The following is a 15,945-nucleotide window of genomic DNA, read 5'->3' as shown; positions in this document are numbered from 1 at the left end:
TCTCGCGCACCGACGCCGGCAGCTTCGCGCCGCGAGACGCCACACGACTTGTGTAGTCCGGCGGCCGTGTGGGAAGGAGGGTGCGCATCTCATATTTTTAAGCTTGCTGTGGCTTCCCGGAAAGGCAGCCGTTGGGAGTCGGGTTCAAAGCTTCCCGTCGGGCCCGCGCCGCCGAGCCCAGCCTGGATCTTGAGCCAGTGTGGTGCTGACCACCCTGGATCCCGTCTCACTTCGTCCTCGCGCCAGGCGCCACCAGCTGCACCCCCGGGATGCCTGGCGTCTCTGCCCGGGGCCTCTCTTACGAGGAGAGGAGACAGCTAGCTGTGAACCTCACCCGTGTCCTGGCGCTCTACCGTCCCATCCTCGACGCCTACATCATCGTAAGGCCACGGGGATGTGGGCGGAGTGCTTTTGGTGTTTGTGTTTGGGTAAGATGGCCAGGACAAGAGAATCTGGAGTTAGCCTCTGATGTCTTCTATGATATTCGGTCTGTACAGAAAGGTTTAAAACGGAAATGATTCCTTCTTTTCTTCCCTAATTCTTAGGTTGTCCTTCTAGCTTTTTGCAAATCTAGGGTAACATGATGCATGGACAATTTGAGCTGTGCTGCAGTTACACTCCGTTGAACTTTTACTAGGAACATGCAAGGTGCTCCAAGAGCATGCATGTTCATTAGTCCAAACTTTGGATAAATTCCTGGTTTTGTGATATAGTGGACAGTTCAGATTTACAATCAGTATAGGATTACAATCTTTTTTACTGTTGACTTTAGCTTTTTTTTCTTTTCACTCCCATCCCGGATTCCTCCAACAATAAAATAAAGGATCATTGTGATGAATAATGAGTTAATGTATAAATGGCGCCATCATGCACAAAATTGGTCAGACCCCACATTCTGAAGCCACTCTTCATTTCTTTGCTTCATTGAGTCACAATACTTTTTTTTTTTTCAGTCTGCTTGGATCTATTCTGCCTTCAGAATCCATCCCAAATTCATCTGTCTCCATCTTCATTGCCCCAAGCTAACATCATATCTTTCCTGAGTAACTTCCTGTTCTCTAAATCTACTTCAACCAGATTGGTAGCTTTCACGGTGAATCTTACTGTGGCATTCCCTTGTTTCCTGGGTGACTGTAGGAAGTACTAATGCCTTCCTATTGTCTGTAAGGCACTATATGATCTGGCCTCAACAGTTGCATCATTCCCACCAAATTTTATTCTCGTTCCACATTCACTGTGCAATACCTATATTGACCCTATTTCTGAAAAATAATACCTATAGTGGTAGAGCACTTGCCTTAAATGCATGAATCAAGCCCTGGATTTGGTCCCCAGTACCAAAATATAATACCACCCCCACCCCCATACAACTTATTGATGGTATTCTTTAAAAGTACACTCTTTTAGAGTTATTTATCAAATGCATTTACAGCAGTGCTTGTGAGTAGTATCAGCTGAATGCTGAATACTGACTGTTTTGTGTGTGCACGTGTGCACTGATACTAGAACTTGAACTGAGGGGCTGGGGATATAGCCTAGTGGCAAGAGTGCCTGCCTCGGATACACGAGGCCCTAGGTTCGATTCCCCAGCACCACATATACAGAAAACGGCCAGAAGCGGCGCTGTGGCTCAAGTGGCAGAGTGCTAGCCTTGAGCGTGAAGAAGCCAGGGACAGTGCTCAGGCCCTGAGTCCAAGGCCCAGGACTGGCCAAAAAAAAAAAAAAAAGAACTTGAACTGAGGGCTGGAGCACTCTCCCTTACTCTACCACTTGAGCCACAGCTCTACTTCTGGTTTTTTTTCTGGTTAATTGGAGATCAGTCTCAGACTTTTCTGCTCAGGTTGGCTTTGAGCCTCAGATCTCACCCTCCTGAGTAGCTAGGATTACAAGTGAGTCACCATTGCCTATTGGACTGCATTTTCTTCCTCCCTCCTTCCCTCCCTCCTTTCTTTCCTCCCCCCCCCCCTTTTTATCCAGTCCTGAGACTTGAACTCAGGGCCTGAGCACTGTCCCTGGCTTCTTTTTGCTCAAGGCTAGCACTCTACCACTTAAGCCACAGCACCACTTCTGGCTTTTTCTATATATGTGGTGCTGAGGAATTGAACCCAGGGTTTCATGTATGCAAGGCAAGCACTCGACCACTATCTCTCTCTCCCCTCTCTCCTCTCTCCTCTCTCCTCTCTCTCTCTCTCTCTCTCTCTCTCTCTCTCTCTCACTGCCAGTTCTGGGGCTTGAACTCTGAGCCTAAGCTATCCCTGAGCTTCTTTTGCTCAAGGAAAGTGCTCTACCACTTGAACCACAGCACCACTTCTGGCTTTTTTGAGTAGTTTATTGGAGATAAGAGTCTCACAGGACTTTCCTGCCTTAGCTGGCTTCAAACCCTGATCCTCAGATGTTAGTTCCTGAGTAACTGATTGCAGGTGAATCACCATTGCCCATCGGACTGCACTTTCTTTTTTTTGGCTATTCCTGGGCTTGAACTCTGAGCCTACATGCTGTCCCTGAGCTTCTTTTGCTTAAGGTGAATGTTCTAAGCACTTGGAACACAGCACAATTCTGGCTTTTTTGAGTAGCTTATTGGAGATAAAAGTCTCATGGACTTTCCTGCCCAGGCTGGCTTCAAACCCTGATTCTCAGATCTCAGTCTCCTGAATAGCAATGGATTACAGATGTGAGCCACCAGCACTTGGCGGACTGCATTTTCGTTCCATGAGTGACTCCCATTTATTATTTCATCTCAGGGCTGGGGATATGGCCTAGTGGCAAGAATGCTTGGCTTGTATACATGAAGCCCTGCGTTCAATTCCCCAGCACCACATATACAGAAAATGGCCAGAAGTGGCACTGTGGCTCAAGTGGCAGAGTGCTAGCCTTGAGCAAAAAAAGAAGCCAGGGACAGTGCTCAGGCCCTGAGTCTCAAGCGCCAGGACTGGCAAAAAAAAAAAAAAAAAAAAGTAAAATGAATATTATTTCATCTCAGCTGGTGTCCACAGAAAAATTTCCCTCATTGCCTGTCTCCATTCAATTCCCTGTTACATAACTTTCATGAGTTTTGTCTGTGGTATTTGATGTTAGCTGGAATTATTGTTCCTGTTTTGCCATGCTGGAGATCAAACCCAAGGCCCAAAACACATGCTAGATAACATTTACCACTGAGCTTGTCCCCAGCCCTGATTTTTTTTTTTCAAGCAAACTGTAAGAACAAGAATTTTGTCTCTGTTGTATTCCCTGAGCTTAGAAAAGAGCTTGGTGTATGTAAAGCCCCAGAATTTCTGATGAAGAAATGAATGAGTAAAATATACAAGTTTCTATCACATGTAATGGTAAATTGCTAAATAGTAATTTATGGTAATGTCTGGGATACAGATGTGAAAAAGATGGGCTGGGAATATGGCCTAGTGGCAAGAGTGCTTGCCTCCTACACATGAAGCTCTTGGTTCGATTCCCCAGCACCACATATATGGAAAACGGCCAGAAGGGGCACTGTGGCTCAGGTGGCAGAGTGCTAGCCTTGAACGGGAAGAAGCCAGGGACTGCTCAGGCCCTGAGTCCAAGGCCCAGGACTGGCCAAAAAAAAAAAAAAAACAGATGTGAAAAAGATACTGTCCCTACCCTTAAGCTTAGCTGAGTGGAGAAAACACACACAAAATAAGTGAGGACCTTGTTGAAATGATATGTGTCCAGGTGCTGGGAATATGGCCTAGTGGTAAAGTGTTCACCTCATATACATGAAACCCTGGGTTTGATTCCTCAGCACCACATCTATAGAAAAAGCTGAAAGTGGCGCTGTGGTTCAAGTGGTAGAGTGCTAGCCTTGAGCAAAAAGAAGCCAGGGGCAGTGCTCAGGCCCTGAGTTCAAAACTCAGGACTGGCAAACAAACAACAACAACAAAAAAAAATGACGTGTGTCCAGAACGCAGTCTAGGCACTGAGAAAGAGGTCAGCCACCTTGGGAGCTGGGGGAGGCTGGAGCAGGGTTGCACGCAGAGCTGATTCGTAAAGAGCAGGTAGCTGTCAATGACAGTGGTGTTGTGAGGCAGCAGACACCTGGAAAGAGGTAGGTGATGAGACAGGAAGTTCAGATTGGGGTGGAGATTGGGAATGGCACTAGGTAGTATCCTGCTGACTGCTTCTCCCCTCTGCAGGAATTTTTCACAGACAACTTGTGGGGCACACTCCCTTGCTCATGGCAGGAAGCGCTGGATGGACTGGACCCACCACAACTGGCCACACTGCTGCTGGGGATGCCTGGGGAAGGGGAGGTGGTCAGGTATGGGCTAGAGGGGCCCTGTGCTGGGGAGCTCAAGGCACTGAGCTTTGCAGTAAACCATGGCTCAGGTCTCACCAAGTCTTCCTAGGCCCCGGGATGTAAACTGGTGTACTCAGGATGTGATAGTACTATTCATTGGTGACCTGGGCTGGACTATCTCAGGTACAGGTCGGTGTGGCCGCTCACCCTACTGGCTCTGAAGTCTACAGCCTGTGCCCTGGCCTTTACCCGGACACCTGGCTTTCAGACTCCTTCAGAGTTCCTGGAGAACCCTAGCCAGAGCTCTCGACTGACAGCTCCCTTCCGGAAACATGTCAAGCCTAAGAAACAGCATGAGATCCGGAGGCTAGGAGAGGTGAGAAGATGGCTGGATTGTAGAGCATGTCTGGGAACCCAAGTACCCTGTAAAGCCTATGGGTTGACATTTGTCTTTTGCCTCACTTGCGAGACTAGAGGCCCTCAGTGTTTCCTTTCTTAGAACCTACTTGCTATATAATCCTCAGTACTGGTGTATTTCTTTTCCCATCTGTTTCCTAAATTGAGTGCTGGCTGTATCTAAGACTATTGTCTTTTTTTCTTTTTCTTTTTTTTTTTTTTTTTGCCAGTCCTGGGCCTTGGACTCAGGGCCTGTGCACTGTCCCTGGCTTCTTTTTACTCAAGGCTAGCACTCTGCCACTTGAGCCACAGCGCCACTTCTGGCCATTTTCTATATATGTTGTGCTGGGGAATCGAACCCAGGGCTTCATGTATACGAGGCAAGCACTCTTGCCACTATATTCCCAGCCCAAGACTACTGTCTTATTTATTTTTGGTGTCCAAATTCAGGCTTAAACTCAGGATATTATGCTGTCCTTCAGCCTGTTGCTCACAGCTGGTGCTCTACCAATTAAACCACACTTCTAAGTCCAGCATTTTGCTGGTTAATTGGAGAGGAGTCTTGCAGAATTTCGTGGTCTCGGCCTTCAAAGTGACTAGGATTATAGGGTGAGCCACTGCCATCCACTTGGATCACTATCTTACTCTACTTCCATCTGCAGTCAGCTCTGGCTTTATAGCAGAGCTTTGTTCAATGGAGGGGATTGAGTCACCAAGCGGAGGGGCAAGCAGAGTAGCCTAAACCTGGCCTGGTACTGACCATTACCCTTCTCTCTGGTTTCCATACATTTATTGTTTTTTTAAGTGATGGGGATAGGACCCAGGGTCTCATGTGTGCTAAGCTAGTCTTATACCTCTTGGGCTACATCTCTAGACCTGGTTTTTTTCTCTTGTGTCTCTTACGGCACCCTTGATCATCTTCCTGTACCATCTTTGGCTCTAGTAGCCTCATTATGGCTGTTTGTTCCTGGAGTCAAAAGCCAATAGCCATGGGGTTGGAGGTGTGGCTCAGCTGGTAGAGCACCAGCCAAATAAGCAAAAGTATCTGATACCAAATTCAAGTCCTAGTCTTAGACCCCCCCCCAAAAAAAAAAATCCAATAGTTAGAAGGTCTTTATTTCTTCCTCTTTCAGTTGGTGAAGAAACTGAGTGACCTCACTGGCTGCACCCAGGTTGTGGATGTGGGCTCGGGCCAGGTGAGCCAGACCCCCTCATAATTGTCCTTTAGAGTCAGAAGGGTAGGGTTGGTAAGTTCTCAGGCCTCAGGCCCAGGGAAGCAGGTGCTGGGAAGTGCTGAAACCAGCAGGACAGAAATTAAGCTTTCTGTGAGGCCCAGATATCTAGGCCACTGATAAGGGAGGATGACAGAGGGCAATGAACAGGCTGTGTCTATTCTCTCTTTCATGATTCCAGGGCCATCTCTCCCGCTTCATGTCTCTGGGGCTGGGGCTGATGGTGAAGAGCATTGAAGGGGATCAGAGATTGGTAGAGAGAGCCCAGCGCTTGGACCAGCAGCTCCTTCAGGCTCTGGCAAAAGTGGAGAAGAGGAGCCCAAAGGTAGGTCACCTTTCTTGCTGCATCCTTTCCAAAGGCAGGTCCACTTGGCAGGAGTTGGGTACTCAGGCAGAGTTCCCACTTTTTTTTTTTTTGCCAGTCCTGGGCTTGGACTCAGGGCCTGAGCACTGTCCCTGGCTTCTTTTTGCTCAAAGCTAGCACTCTGCCACTTAAGCCACAGCGCCACTTCTGGCTGTTTTCTGTGTATGTGGTGCTGGGGAATCGAACCCAGGGCCTCATGTATACGAGGCAGGCACTCTTGCCACTAGGCCATATCCCTAGCCCGAGCTCCCACTTTTAAGACATCATTTTGAAATGATGTCATCCTTATTTCTGATGTTTTTCTCTTCGTCCTCAAAACTTTCCCCTAAAAGAGATTTTCTAGTACACAATGCCTTCTACACTATATTCTTACAATAGATTGTGAAGTGGCCAGTTGGATGTTTTTTGGCTTGATGGTGTTTTTTTTTGCAGTGGTGGAGATGGAATCTTAAGACCTCATGCTGAGCTACAACTCCAGGCTCCTGGTTTTCTTGTTCATGATTCTTAATACCTGACTAAGAACTGCTGTGTAGCTCAGTGGTAGAATGCTTACCTAGCCTGCATGAGATCCTAGGTTTGATCCCTAGCATAATAGTAATAATGGGGAGAAGGAAAATGGTCTGAAAGACAAAAGGCTTAATAATGATGGAACCTAGAATTTATGCCAGCTTTCCTGTTCCCAGAGGACAGAGCCTCCCTGTGGCCTGAGGTGGTCTGGGGCTAGCAAACACCCTTTTCCATTTGCCTTTGTCCTTTCCCCTCCCCACAGGTGGTCCCAAGAGTCCGATGCTCACCTCAGCATGTGGTTAAGTGGGTGGACCCCACAGGCCTGTGTGAGGAGCTGCTGCTTCCCCTGGAGAGCACTGGGCACAGTGGCCCCCGCTTGCTGCTCACTGGCCTCCATGCCTGTGGGGATCTCAGTGTTGCCTTACTGAGGCACTTCTGCTGCTGCCCTGAGGTGGTAGCCCTGGCCTCAGTGGGCTGCTGCTACATGAAGCTCAGTGCCCCTGGTGGCTACCCACTGAGTCAGTGGGTCTCGGGGCTGCCTGGCTATGAACTGCCCTACAGGCTCCGGGAAGGGGCCTGCCATGCTCTGGAGGAATATGCTGAGCGGCTGCAGAAAGCACACCCGGACCTGAGAACCCACTGCTATCGAGCAGCACTGGAGACGGTGATCCGACACACCTGCCCCGAACTGCAACGGCCTGGCGTGCAGGGGATCCCCAGGGTCCATGAGCTCAAGATAGAAGAGTGAGGTTTGGGAGTGGTCTATCCAACGAGAAACCGCATTCCCTGCCCACCCTCACTTGTTTGCACAAGTCCAGATTTCTCCTAAGTTGTTCTTTGCTGGGTGTGGTAGAGCTTGCCTGTAATCCCAGCACTTGGGAGGCAAAGGCAAGAGAATCTTGAACTCAAGGCTATCGTGGGACATACTGTGAGAGCCTATCTTAAATCAGCTGAGGCAGAAGTCCATGAGACTGATTTCCAGTTAACCACCAAAAATCTGGAAGTGCAGCTATAGTTCAAGTGCTTGAGCACTAGCCCAAGCTGGGAGGCAGTGGGGGAAGGACAGGGGCACAGAGAGGCTGAGGGGCAGCACCTAGGCCCTAGTACTACCACACAAAAAAATAAGGAAGGCTAGACCAGGCACCAGTGGCTCACACCTGTAATCCTAGCTGAGGAGCCTATACTCTGAGGGTCATAGTTCAACACCAGCTCAGGCAGGAAAGTCCATGAGACCCTTACCTCTAATTACACACACACACAAAACTTGAAGTAGAGCTGTGGTTCAAGTAGTAGAGCACTAGCCTTGAGCATAAAAGCTCAGGGATAGTGCCCAAGCCCTGAGTTCAAGCCTGGAACCAGCACCAATAAAACAAGGTTAAGTACTTGGGCAAAATTAGGTGAAAATAATCAGCTTGCTCTTGGACAGAGAAATATCCTCGCTGCATCCCGTGATTTAGGCAAGTTGAAAAAAAAAGCTTGGGGGCAGGGGATATGGCCTAGTGGCAAGAGAGCTTGCCTCGTATACATGAGGCCCTGGGTTCAATTCCCCAGCACCACATATACAGAAAGCTGCCAGAAGTGGCGCTGTGGCTCAGGTGGTAGAGTGCTAGCCTTGAGCAAAAAGGAAGCCAGGGACAGTGCTCAGGCCCTGAGTCCAAGGCCCAGGACTGGCCAAAAAAAAAAAAAAGCTTGCTGGCTGGGTGTGATGAATACATATCTGTAATTCCAGCACTCAGGAGGCTGAGATATGAGGGCTGTTTGATGCCATCATGAGCTACAGAGTGATACCCTGTCTCAAAACAAGTGTTACATACTAAACCAGGCAACTAGCTAAGACAGGAGAGTCATTTGTGCCTAGGAATTTGGCCCAACCCGAGCAACGTAATGAAATCCTGTCTCCTAAATAATTTGTTAAGTGTGTTTGATTAGCAAAGTTGAAATTGAATTAACAACGGGCAAAGTTTTAAGTGGGAGGTGGAGATGTCTACATCAACTGAGTGGTGTTTGACCTCACCCCACAGGTATGTGCAGCGGGGGCTGCAGCGAGTGGGGCTAGACCCCCAGGTTCCCCTGAATCTGGCTGCTCTTCAGGCCCACCAGGCCCAGGAGAATCGTGTGGTTGCCTTTTTCAGCCTGGCCCTCCTCATGGCCCCACTAGTGGAGACACTGATTCTGCTGGACCGATTGCTCTATCTTCAGGAGCAGGGTAAGGGGCAGGAGTTCTGTGGCTTATTTAAGTTTCAGTCCCCCAACCTGCTGGGTCTGGTTCATCACCTGATGGGGTAGATTAGCTAAAGCTTAGGCAGACTCCTGTCAAAGCAACTTGTAGTGCACCTCCCCAGGTCCATCAGTATCCTTGCTCCTGGAGAAATGTCTCCCAAGTCCAGCCAAGTTTCCCCATAGGGAAAAGAGGCTGTGCCCATAGACTGGGCAGGAATCGGCTGAGCCATGTCATCAGCTCTGCCTCTCTTCTAGGTTTCCACGCTGAGCTCCTACCCATCTTCAGCCCTGAACTCTCTCCCAGAAATATGGTTCTGGTGGCCACCAAGATGCCTTTGGGTCAGGCCTTCTCTGCTCTGGAAACTGAAGACAGCTGACACAGTCTGAAGACGGGCTCATCTCGGAGCCTACTTCATTGGAGGTCACTGGGAGTAGCCAATGGCACCTTGTCACCCAGAGAGCCAGCATCCTGCACATGGTTGGGATCCTGGCTCCCTGCAAAACTTCAGTTTCATCCCTTCTTTAATCTCCATGTGTACTGCAAGATTGTGTGAAGATTTATTTTTAATTTATTAAAAGTTGGAGGATATTTCTCTTCCTTTCCCATACAAAAAGTGCAGGTACTCTCCCTACAAAAGTGCTACGAGGGCTGGGGATATGGCCTAGTGGCAAGAGTGCCTGCTTCATATACATGAGGCCCTGGGTTCGATTCCCCAGCACCACATATACAGAAAATGGCCAGAAGTGGCGCTGTGGCTCAAGTGGTAGAGTGCTAGCCCTGAGCAAAAAGAAGCCAGGGACAGTGCTCAGGCCCAAGTCCAAGCCCCAGGACTGGCCAAAAAAAAAAAAAAAAAAAGTGCTACGAGTCCCATGCCTACTGCCCATACCCTCCATAAGAATGGCCTAAATGGTCACAGAAATCTTGCCTGGGTACCTCCATGGAGGGACTTCTTTTTGGCTTCCATCCCAAAACATTCAGACTGCCCATTAGGAGGACTCCCTTAAGGCTGGCTAATGTCCCCCCAGGTCTGTCCTGACACGAGGAAAGCTGTGCCTTCCCTTAATTCCTGAAGTGGCTCCCTGGAGCCACTGCAAAGGGAAGGGGGCATAGGACCAGTGTAGCACAGACAGCAGCTGCATACAGGGCTCAGGGCTCTTTATTGTTATCTGAGGAAGAGGTGCCTTGGCCTTCAAAATAAAGATAGCAGAAGGGAGCTGCTCCTCCTTGGCTCAATACCAATAGATTTTCTTATATCTCCGTGTTTCCTGGATCCCCATTGCTTCCATCACCTCCTCCTCTAGTGTCTTTAGACGAGGAACATAAGTTCTTTCTAGAGCATCTTCTACCGATGTGTCCTTGGGGCCATCTGTTAAGCCAGAGAAAGGAGATCATTAAGGTAGCTGCTAGCCTGTCTTTTTCTTTTTTTCATTGTTGGGGTAGAACTCAGGGCCTTGTCCATGTTAGATAAGTACCATGCCATGAGCTATATCCATTGTCCTTGATTACATAGACCAAGATCTTGATATGTAGCCCAGGCTTGTCTGGAACTTACCACACTGGCCTCCTTGGTGCTGATAAAGGTGTGCACCGCCACACCTAGCTGCTGCCACCTTGTATGCATACCATCCTTTCTTCTCACTCTTCCTACCCCACCTTGTTTCTGCTCTTCCCCATCCTTACCGACCCAGGTTTCAGGAACAATGCCATCAGATCTGGGGAAGTCAGGTTTGGGGATGATTCTTCCTGATCTTGTGGAGACTCGAACTCGCTCTCCTGCCTCAGTAAATCTCCACTCGATCTCTGTAGGTTTCCTGGCAGATAGAAAGTGAGTATGACCTAGAAGCCAACGTGTGTGCGCTATGCCTATGCCCCAAATTCACAAGCACTATCTGTGGTTGAAAAGACCAACGTTTCCACCTTGTTTCTCTACCTCTGCATCAGGGTTACAGAGAATTATGTCAAGGAGATGAACTCCTGAGACTCGTTGAATCTGAGTAGCAATCAGCAGAGTATGAATTGCACCATCCCATGGATAAGTGGGCTATCCACCCCTGATTCTGGTCAAGGCCCTTGTGGACTCCGAGAGTAAGAAGCCCTCCGGCCAGAGTCCCATGCGCTTGCCTGTCCACAGGATCCACTAGCTTGACCTCATTGTGGAGCAGTGGTGCTTCACTAGGGATCATGGTTCCTGGGTGATCCTGAGTCTTGCCAATGTAACGGTAATGCTGTCCAAAGGAACAGAGGAGGGTTTTAGAAAGCAAAGGAGGTGCTCAGCACATTAACCCCAAGCCGGAAAGTAGAAGGTTCTGTTGTACAACCAGCCCCTCGGCCACCCTGCCCCATTTGGTGGGGAGGAACAAGGGGTGCAGAGCATCCCACCCCTCTTCACTTACCGTGTTTAGTCCTTCAAGGACCACCCAATTTCGCTGCCGGATAACTTGAACCACTTTGCCCTGTTTTCCAGCATCCTTGCCTTTTAGGACCTCTACCTGTGAGAAGATAGGATGATGAGGGAGGGATTCTTGCCCAGGAGCCTCCCAATCACTCTGTTCTTTCTGAGGCACTCACTATATCCCCACAGAACAGGTGCCAGTCCTCATCAGCGATGGGTTCCACAGGCACTGGCCGCCGTCGACTCCATGGAGGGTTCTTCCTCTTGTCTGCCAGGGAGCCTGGGCGGTTCATCCCATAGCGGTAGTGAGGGGGTAGAGTAACCTTGGATGCCAAAGCCAGCAGGGCAGAGAGACGCATGGTTGGGGGCTGTCAGAAATCACCTAACTAGTAGAAGAATCAAATTGTCTTTGTCGGCTCTGGGGAGGAGAGAAGGAAAATAACTTACCAAAAAAAACAGTAATAACCAAAAAAAATAATCTTTCCATTTCCTGGAATTTGTTTCAATAAATAGCATTGTTTTTAAATGACCAGAGAGTTACACCTTTAGGTGAGAACACTTAAATCACTTGACTTCATTGCCCAATGGACCTTTTCTCGTTGAATCTTCACAAAATGATATCTTCACTTTATAGATGAGAACAATGTTAAGTAACTGGTCCATGGTTACAAAGCTACTACATGAGGGGAATTGACAGTCAGATCTACACGTATCTCTCCAAAATGCAAAACAAAACAACAAACAAGGACAGTGGCTGTGGTATTTAGCTCACCATTGAATACAGAAGCTCCCAGTAGTGCCTGGTTATAGCAGGTACTCAAGAGTTTATTAAATGCATAAGTAATAGCAGGATAGGAAATAAGCTGGCGATGGAACAAAACACTGGCATAGGACACACAGACAGGCAGTTATAAGGCGAAATGGAAAGGTAACAAAAAAATGGTTTTAAAATATCCCAATTCTACTGTCAAGTCAAAAAATAGCCATTACTGCCTGAGATAACTCCTTTTTTAATGGACTCTAAGGTGGATGGGACTTAAATTTCCTGACTGTTGTAAGCCTTTTAATTTTGAATGGTGGACTAAAATACTGGCTGGGAGGGATGGCAGGAGGGTCTTGCTTGAGTTTGAAACCAGCTTGGGTGAGATGGGTGTATGTGGATGCTTCAGTTTATTAAGTATGCTAGGTGCTAAGTATTTTGCTGTATCATCTTAACCCTAAGGACAGATGGAAAAGGAACCAATAGTCTCATTTATAGAATGAGGCTACTTATAAATATACCTTCAAAGTATAAGTGTACAATAATGGCATAAAAGCCCTAAACTGGAGTCAGAATCACCTCATCGGTAGCTCCATAGTGCATCTGGGTTTTAGTCCCTGCTCTGCCACTTCTAAGCATGTTTCAACAGCAGAAAAACTCTATAGGGAAGTTGGTGTCACTTAAGCTAATTTTTGTGTTTTTTTTGAAACAAGGTCTTCCTGTGGAGCCCAGACAGGCCTCCATAGGAACTTAAGATTCTGCCTCAGCCTCTCTTTTGCCAGGATTATGTGTTAGAAATAACTTGGGATGGGATGGGAATATGGCCTAGTAGAGTGCTTGCCTTGCATACATAAAGCCCTGTTGGATTTCTCAGCGCCACATATATAGAAAAAGTTGAAAGTGGTGCTGTGGCTCAAGTGGTAGAGTGCTAGCCTTGAGCAAAAAGAAGCCAGGGACAGTGCTCAGGCCCTGAGTTCAAGCCCAGGATTGGCAAAAAAAAAAAAAAAAAAAAAAAAAAAAAAAAAGCTTGGGGAGTCATGTTGGAATGACACCAACTTGAAGGCAAGGCAGTTTACTTCTGCAAAAGGGTACACTATTAGCCAAAAAAATCTGGCAAACCAAGCACACAGAGCAGGCAGACTGCTCCTTTTTAATCCCAAATCCAGCAGGCCCTGCCCCTCTGCTCAGATTGACTGAGCTCAGGTTTACAATCTGCAAAAGGATCTAACTAAAATTCATGGACAAGATGTCTTAAAGCATGGCATGAAAAAGATGTAACTAAACTATCTTTAACAAGGACCAACCCACCTGGCCAAGCAGGAACTTTTCATTAAAACAATTCACATGGCTGGGCACTGGTGGCTCATGCCTGTAATCCTAGCTACTCAGGAGAATGAGATGAGGGTGCTAGTTCAAAGTCAGCCTGTGCAGAAAAACCACTTAGAAAAATCTCGAAGTGGCACTGTGGTTCAAGTTGTAGAGTGCTAGCCTTGACACAAGAGGCTCAGGGACAGTGTCCAGGCCCTGAGTTCAAGCCCCAGGACCAGCAATTAAAAAAGAAAAGAAAAGAAAAGGGGGGCTGGGGATATGGCCTAGTGGCAAGAGTGCTTGACTCGTATACATGAGGCCCTGGGTTCGATTCCCCAGCACCACATATATAGAAAATGGCCAGAAGTGGTGCTGTGGCTCAAGTGGCAGAGTGCTAGCCTTGAGCAAAAAGAAGCCAGGGACAGTGCTCAGGCCCTGAGTCCAAGCCCCAGGACTGACCAAAAAAAAAAAAAAAAAAAAAAGTACATATATATGTATACACACACACACACACACACACACCTTGCCAGGAAGCAAACTACTTAGAAAAGACACTTTCTCAAATATCAATAAGCATTTATACCCAGCTAATATTTGCATTTTCTTTTTTCTCTGTACTGGGGTTTGAACCAAGGCCTTGTGCTTGCTAGGTATTCCTAACACTTGGGCCACATCTCCCACATCATCCTGGCTTTTTACTGTTTTCTTCAGAGATGGAGTCTGTGGAACTTTTCTAACCAGACTGGCTTCACCCTTGTGATCCTCCAGATCTCAGCTTCCTGAGTAGCCAGGATTATACGCTTGAGCCCCAGGCACCTGGCTTGCCTTTTCTAACCGTGAGCACCTTACATTGAAAATAACAACTGATTTATCTGAATAGTGAACTACTGCACCCTCCCCCCTACTCCCCGTGGAGCTAGGGATGGAACCCAGGAGGACTTTGCACATGCTGGGCAAGCGCATCCGCAGCTCCAATTTTCTTCTTTATACATTATAATACGGGCAAAAATAATAATGCTGGTCGAATTTAAGGGCTTAAGTATTTCTACTCTGATTCGACAAACTACAAACATACATACACACGATGTGACAAACCTAATGGTGGTAATTTCACTATAACCGCTGTCTGGTCTTCACATTGCCCAGGAAGGCGCAAGTTATCTAGGGCTCCAGTCTGTAGACAGGGAAACCAAGGCCGTCTTGACTGGAATGACAAACAGCTCGATTGGAACTAGGCCAATCTTAAGACCTAAGCCCTGAACGCTGTAGGGGGTGGTCCCCAAACCCGACATTTTAGATCCGAAGATCTAGAGGAGCCCAGTCGGCTAGAGTGCGCCCCCCACCCCGCCCCGGACCTTCCTTTGGTTCCCTCCACGTCGTGGAGATGCCAGAGCCGCTTCCGCAGCGGGGCTTTCGTTACGTAGAGCAAGCCAATGGGGTCCCCTATCGGGCGCTGGGGCCACCGCTCCAAAGGCTTTCCCTACCAACCCCGTTCAGGGTGATTCTAACCAGATTCTAGCCATGTCCCCAGGTCCCGGCAATCTTCAGCACACCCCTGCTCCAACCCCCCGGCGTAGAGATACCCAGGAGAGGCAACCAAGTCCCTTCCCGAGTCTACCGCCCCACCGACCCACCTCACCTCCCGCTTCCCGTGCGGCTGAGCGGCCGTACGTAACTTCGGCACTAGGGCGCTCAACCCTGCCCGCCTCGGCTCACCGGATTTCTGGGAAATGTAGTCTTCATTGCAGCGTGAACTTCAAGACCGAGTCCTGCCTCAGCATGCTGGGAGTTGCAGTCCATCTACAAAGCAAGGCTGAAACAAGAAGCTCGGCCGGAAACAGGAAGTCAGAAGCCTGTCGGGAACTGAAGGCAAAACAGGATAGGCTTGACGCGGCTGGACCTGTGCTGCGCATGTTCTGTGGCGTGGAGGCCGGTGGGATTTGTAGTCCCCAGAAATGGCCCCATTTTCTAGGTGACTGTAGCTTCCAGTTCAAAGGCCTCACTCCACGACTACAATTATTACTGTCCTCGTCCTTTCCTGCTGATTGGGCCACGGCAGATTAAAAAAAACTGTCATTTGTCTCCTCGTGACAGGGATGGAACACTGACCCTCCCAATGCTAATAAATGATCTACTCACAAAATCTCAGATCTGGAATCACATTCATCACCAGTGAAGGGCGACAGGCATTTCTACTGAAGCTCAAAACTGGACCACATCTCATGACTGACTACTCATTTGCTCTCATCTGACCCTCTCTTCCATGAAAATCAGATCAAGTTATGTTTTTTCACCACTGATCTATGATCAACAAAAAGGCCTCTCCAGGCAGCTAGGAACTTAAGTTTGTTCAACATGTAATGTCAGTAACTTAGGTGAACAAACTAAATCAGTGACAAGAATTACCCCAGGAAATCTGGAGATGTGCAGACCTGGGGAGGTACTCACAACTAACCAATTTGGATCTGTTGTCTTATTTAGCCATGTACATCCACCTATGAAAAGGGGCCCACTGT

At 48.1% G+C, this 15,945-nt stretch overlaps 2 protein-coding genes across 8 annotated transcripts; one reads left to right on the top strand and one right to left on the bottom strand.

Annotated features, from left to right (window-relative positions):
• Positions 1-33: 33 nt before the first annotated feature.
• On the top strand, positions 34-12,319 carry Mettl25b (methyltransferase like 25B). Of its 5 annotated transcripts, none has more exons than XM_048356799.1 (8): positions 34-380; positions 4,146-4,270; positions 4,433-4,625; positions 5,779-5,841; positions 6,059-6,202; positions 7,011-7,492; positions 8,770-8,954; positions 11,996-12,319. In XM_048356799.1, the coding sequence occupies exons 1-8, from the start codon at positions 270-272 to the stop codon at positions 12,013-12,015; spliced, it is 1,323 nt and encodes a 440-aa protein (XP_048212756.1). In that variant the 5' UTR covers positions 34-269; the 3' UTR covers positions 12,016-12,319. The 5 variants fall into 5 exon arrangements, with proteins under 5 accessions (XP_048212756.1, XP_048212758.1, XP_048212755.1 ...); XM_048356801.1 differs by lacking the exon at positions 11,996-12,319 and adding an exon at positions 9,224-9,567 and having other exon boundaries at positions 35-380; positions 4,518-4,625; XM_048356798.1 differs by lacking the exon at positions 11,996-12,319 and adding an exon at positions 9,224-9,567 and having other exon boundaries at positions 36-380.
• On the bottom strand, positions 10,104-15,087 carry Mrpl24 (mitochondrial ribosomal protein L24). 3 transcript variants are annotated; one of them, XM_048356808.1, is made up of 6 exons: positions 15,069-15,087; positions 11,538-11,779; positions 11,363-11,458; positions 11,091-11,194; positions 10,650-10,780; positions 10,104-10,335 (listed from the first exon to the last, which is right to left on the bottom strand). In XM_048356808.1, exons 2-6 carry the CDS (start codon positions 11,718-11,720, stop codon positions 10,199-10,201), a joined length of 651 nt encoding a protein of 216 aa, XP_048212765.1. In that variant the 5' UTR covers positions 11,721-11,779; positions 15,069-15,087; the 3' UTR covers positions 10,104-10,198. The 3 variants fall into 3 exon arrangements, with proteins under 3 accessions (XP_048212765.1, XP_048212764.1, XP_048212762.1); XM_048356807.1 differs by lacking the exon at positions 15,069-15,087 and adding an exon at positions 14,983-15,027 and having other exon boundaries at positions 11,538-11,777; XM_048356805.1 differs by lacking the exon at positions 15,069-15,087 and adding an exon at positions 14,525-14,627.
• Between the last annotated feature and the right edge of the window lie 858 nt (positions 15,088-15,945).

This window comes from Perognathus longimembris, chromosome 11, assembly GCF_023159225.1.
Source record: "Perognathus longimembris pacificus isolate PPM17 chromosome 11, ASM2315922v1, whole genome shotgun sequence".
Classification (NCBI taxonomy): Eukaryota; Metazoa; Chordata; class Mammalia; order Rodentia; family Heteromyidae; genus Perognathus; species Perognathus longimembris.
Note: the sequence above shows the minus strand (reverse complement) of the source record. Positions and strands in the feature narration are given on the sequence as shown.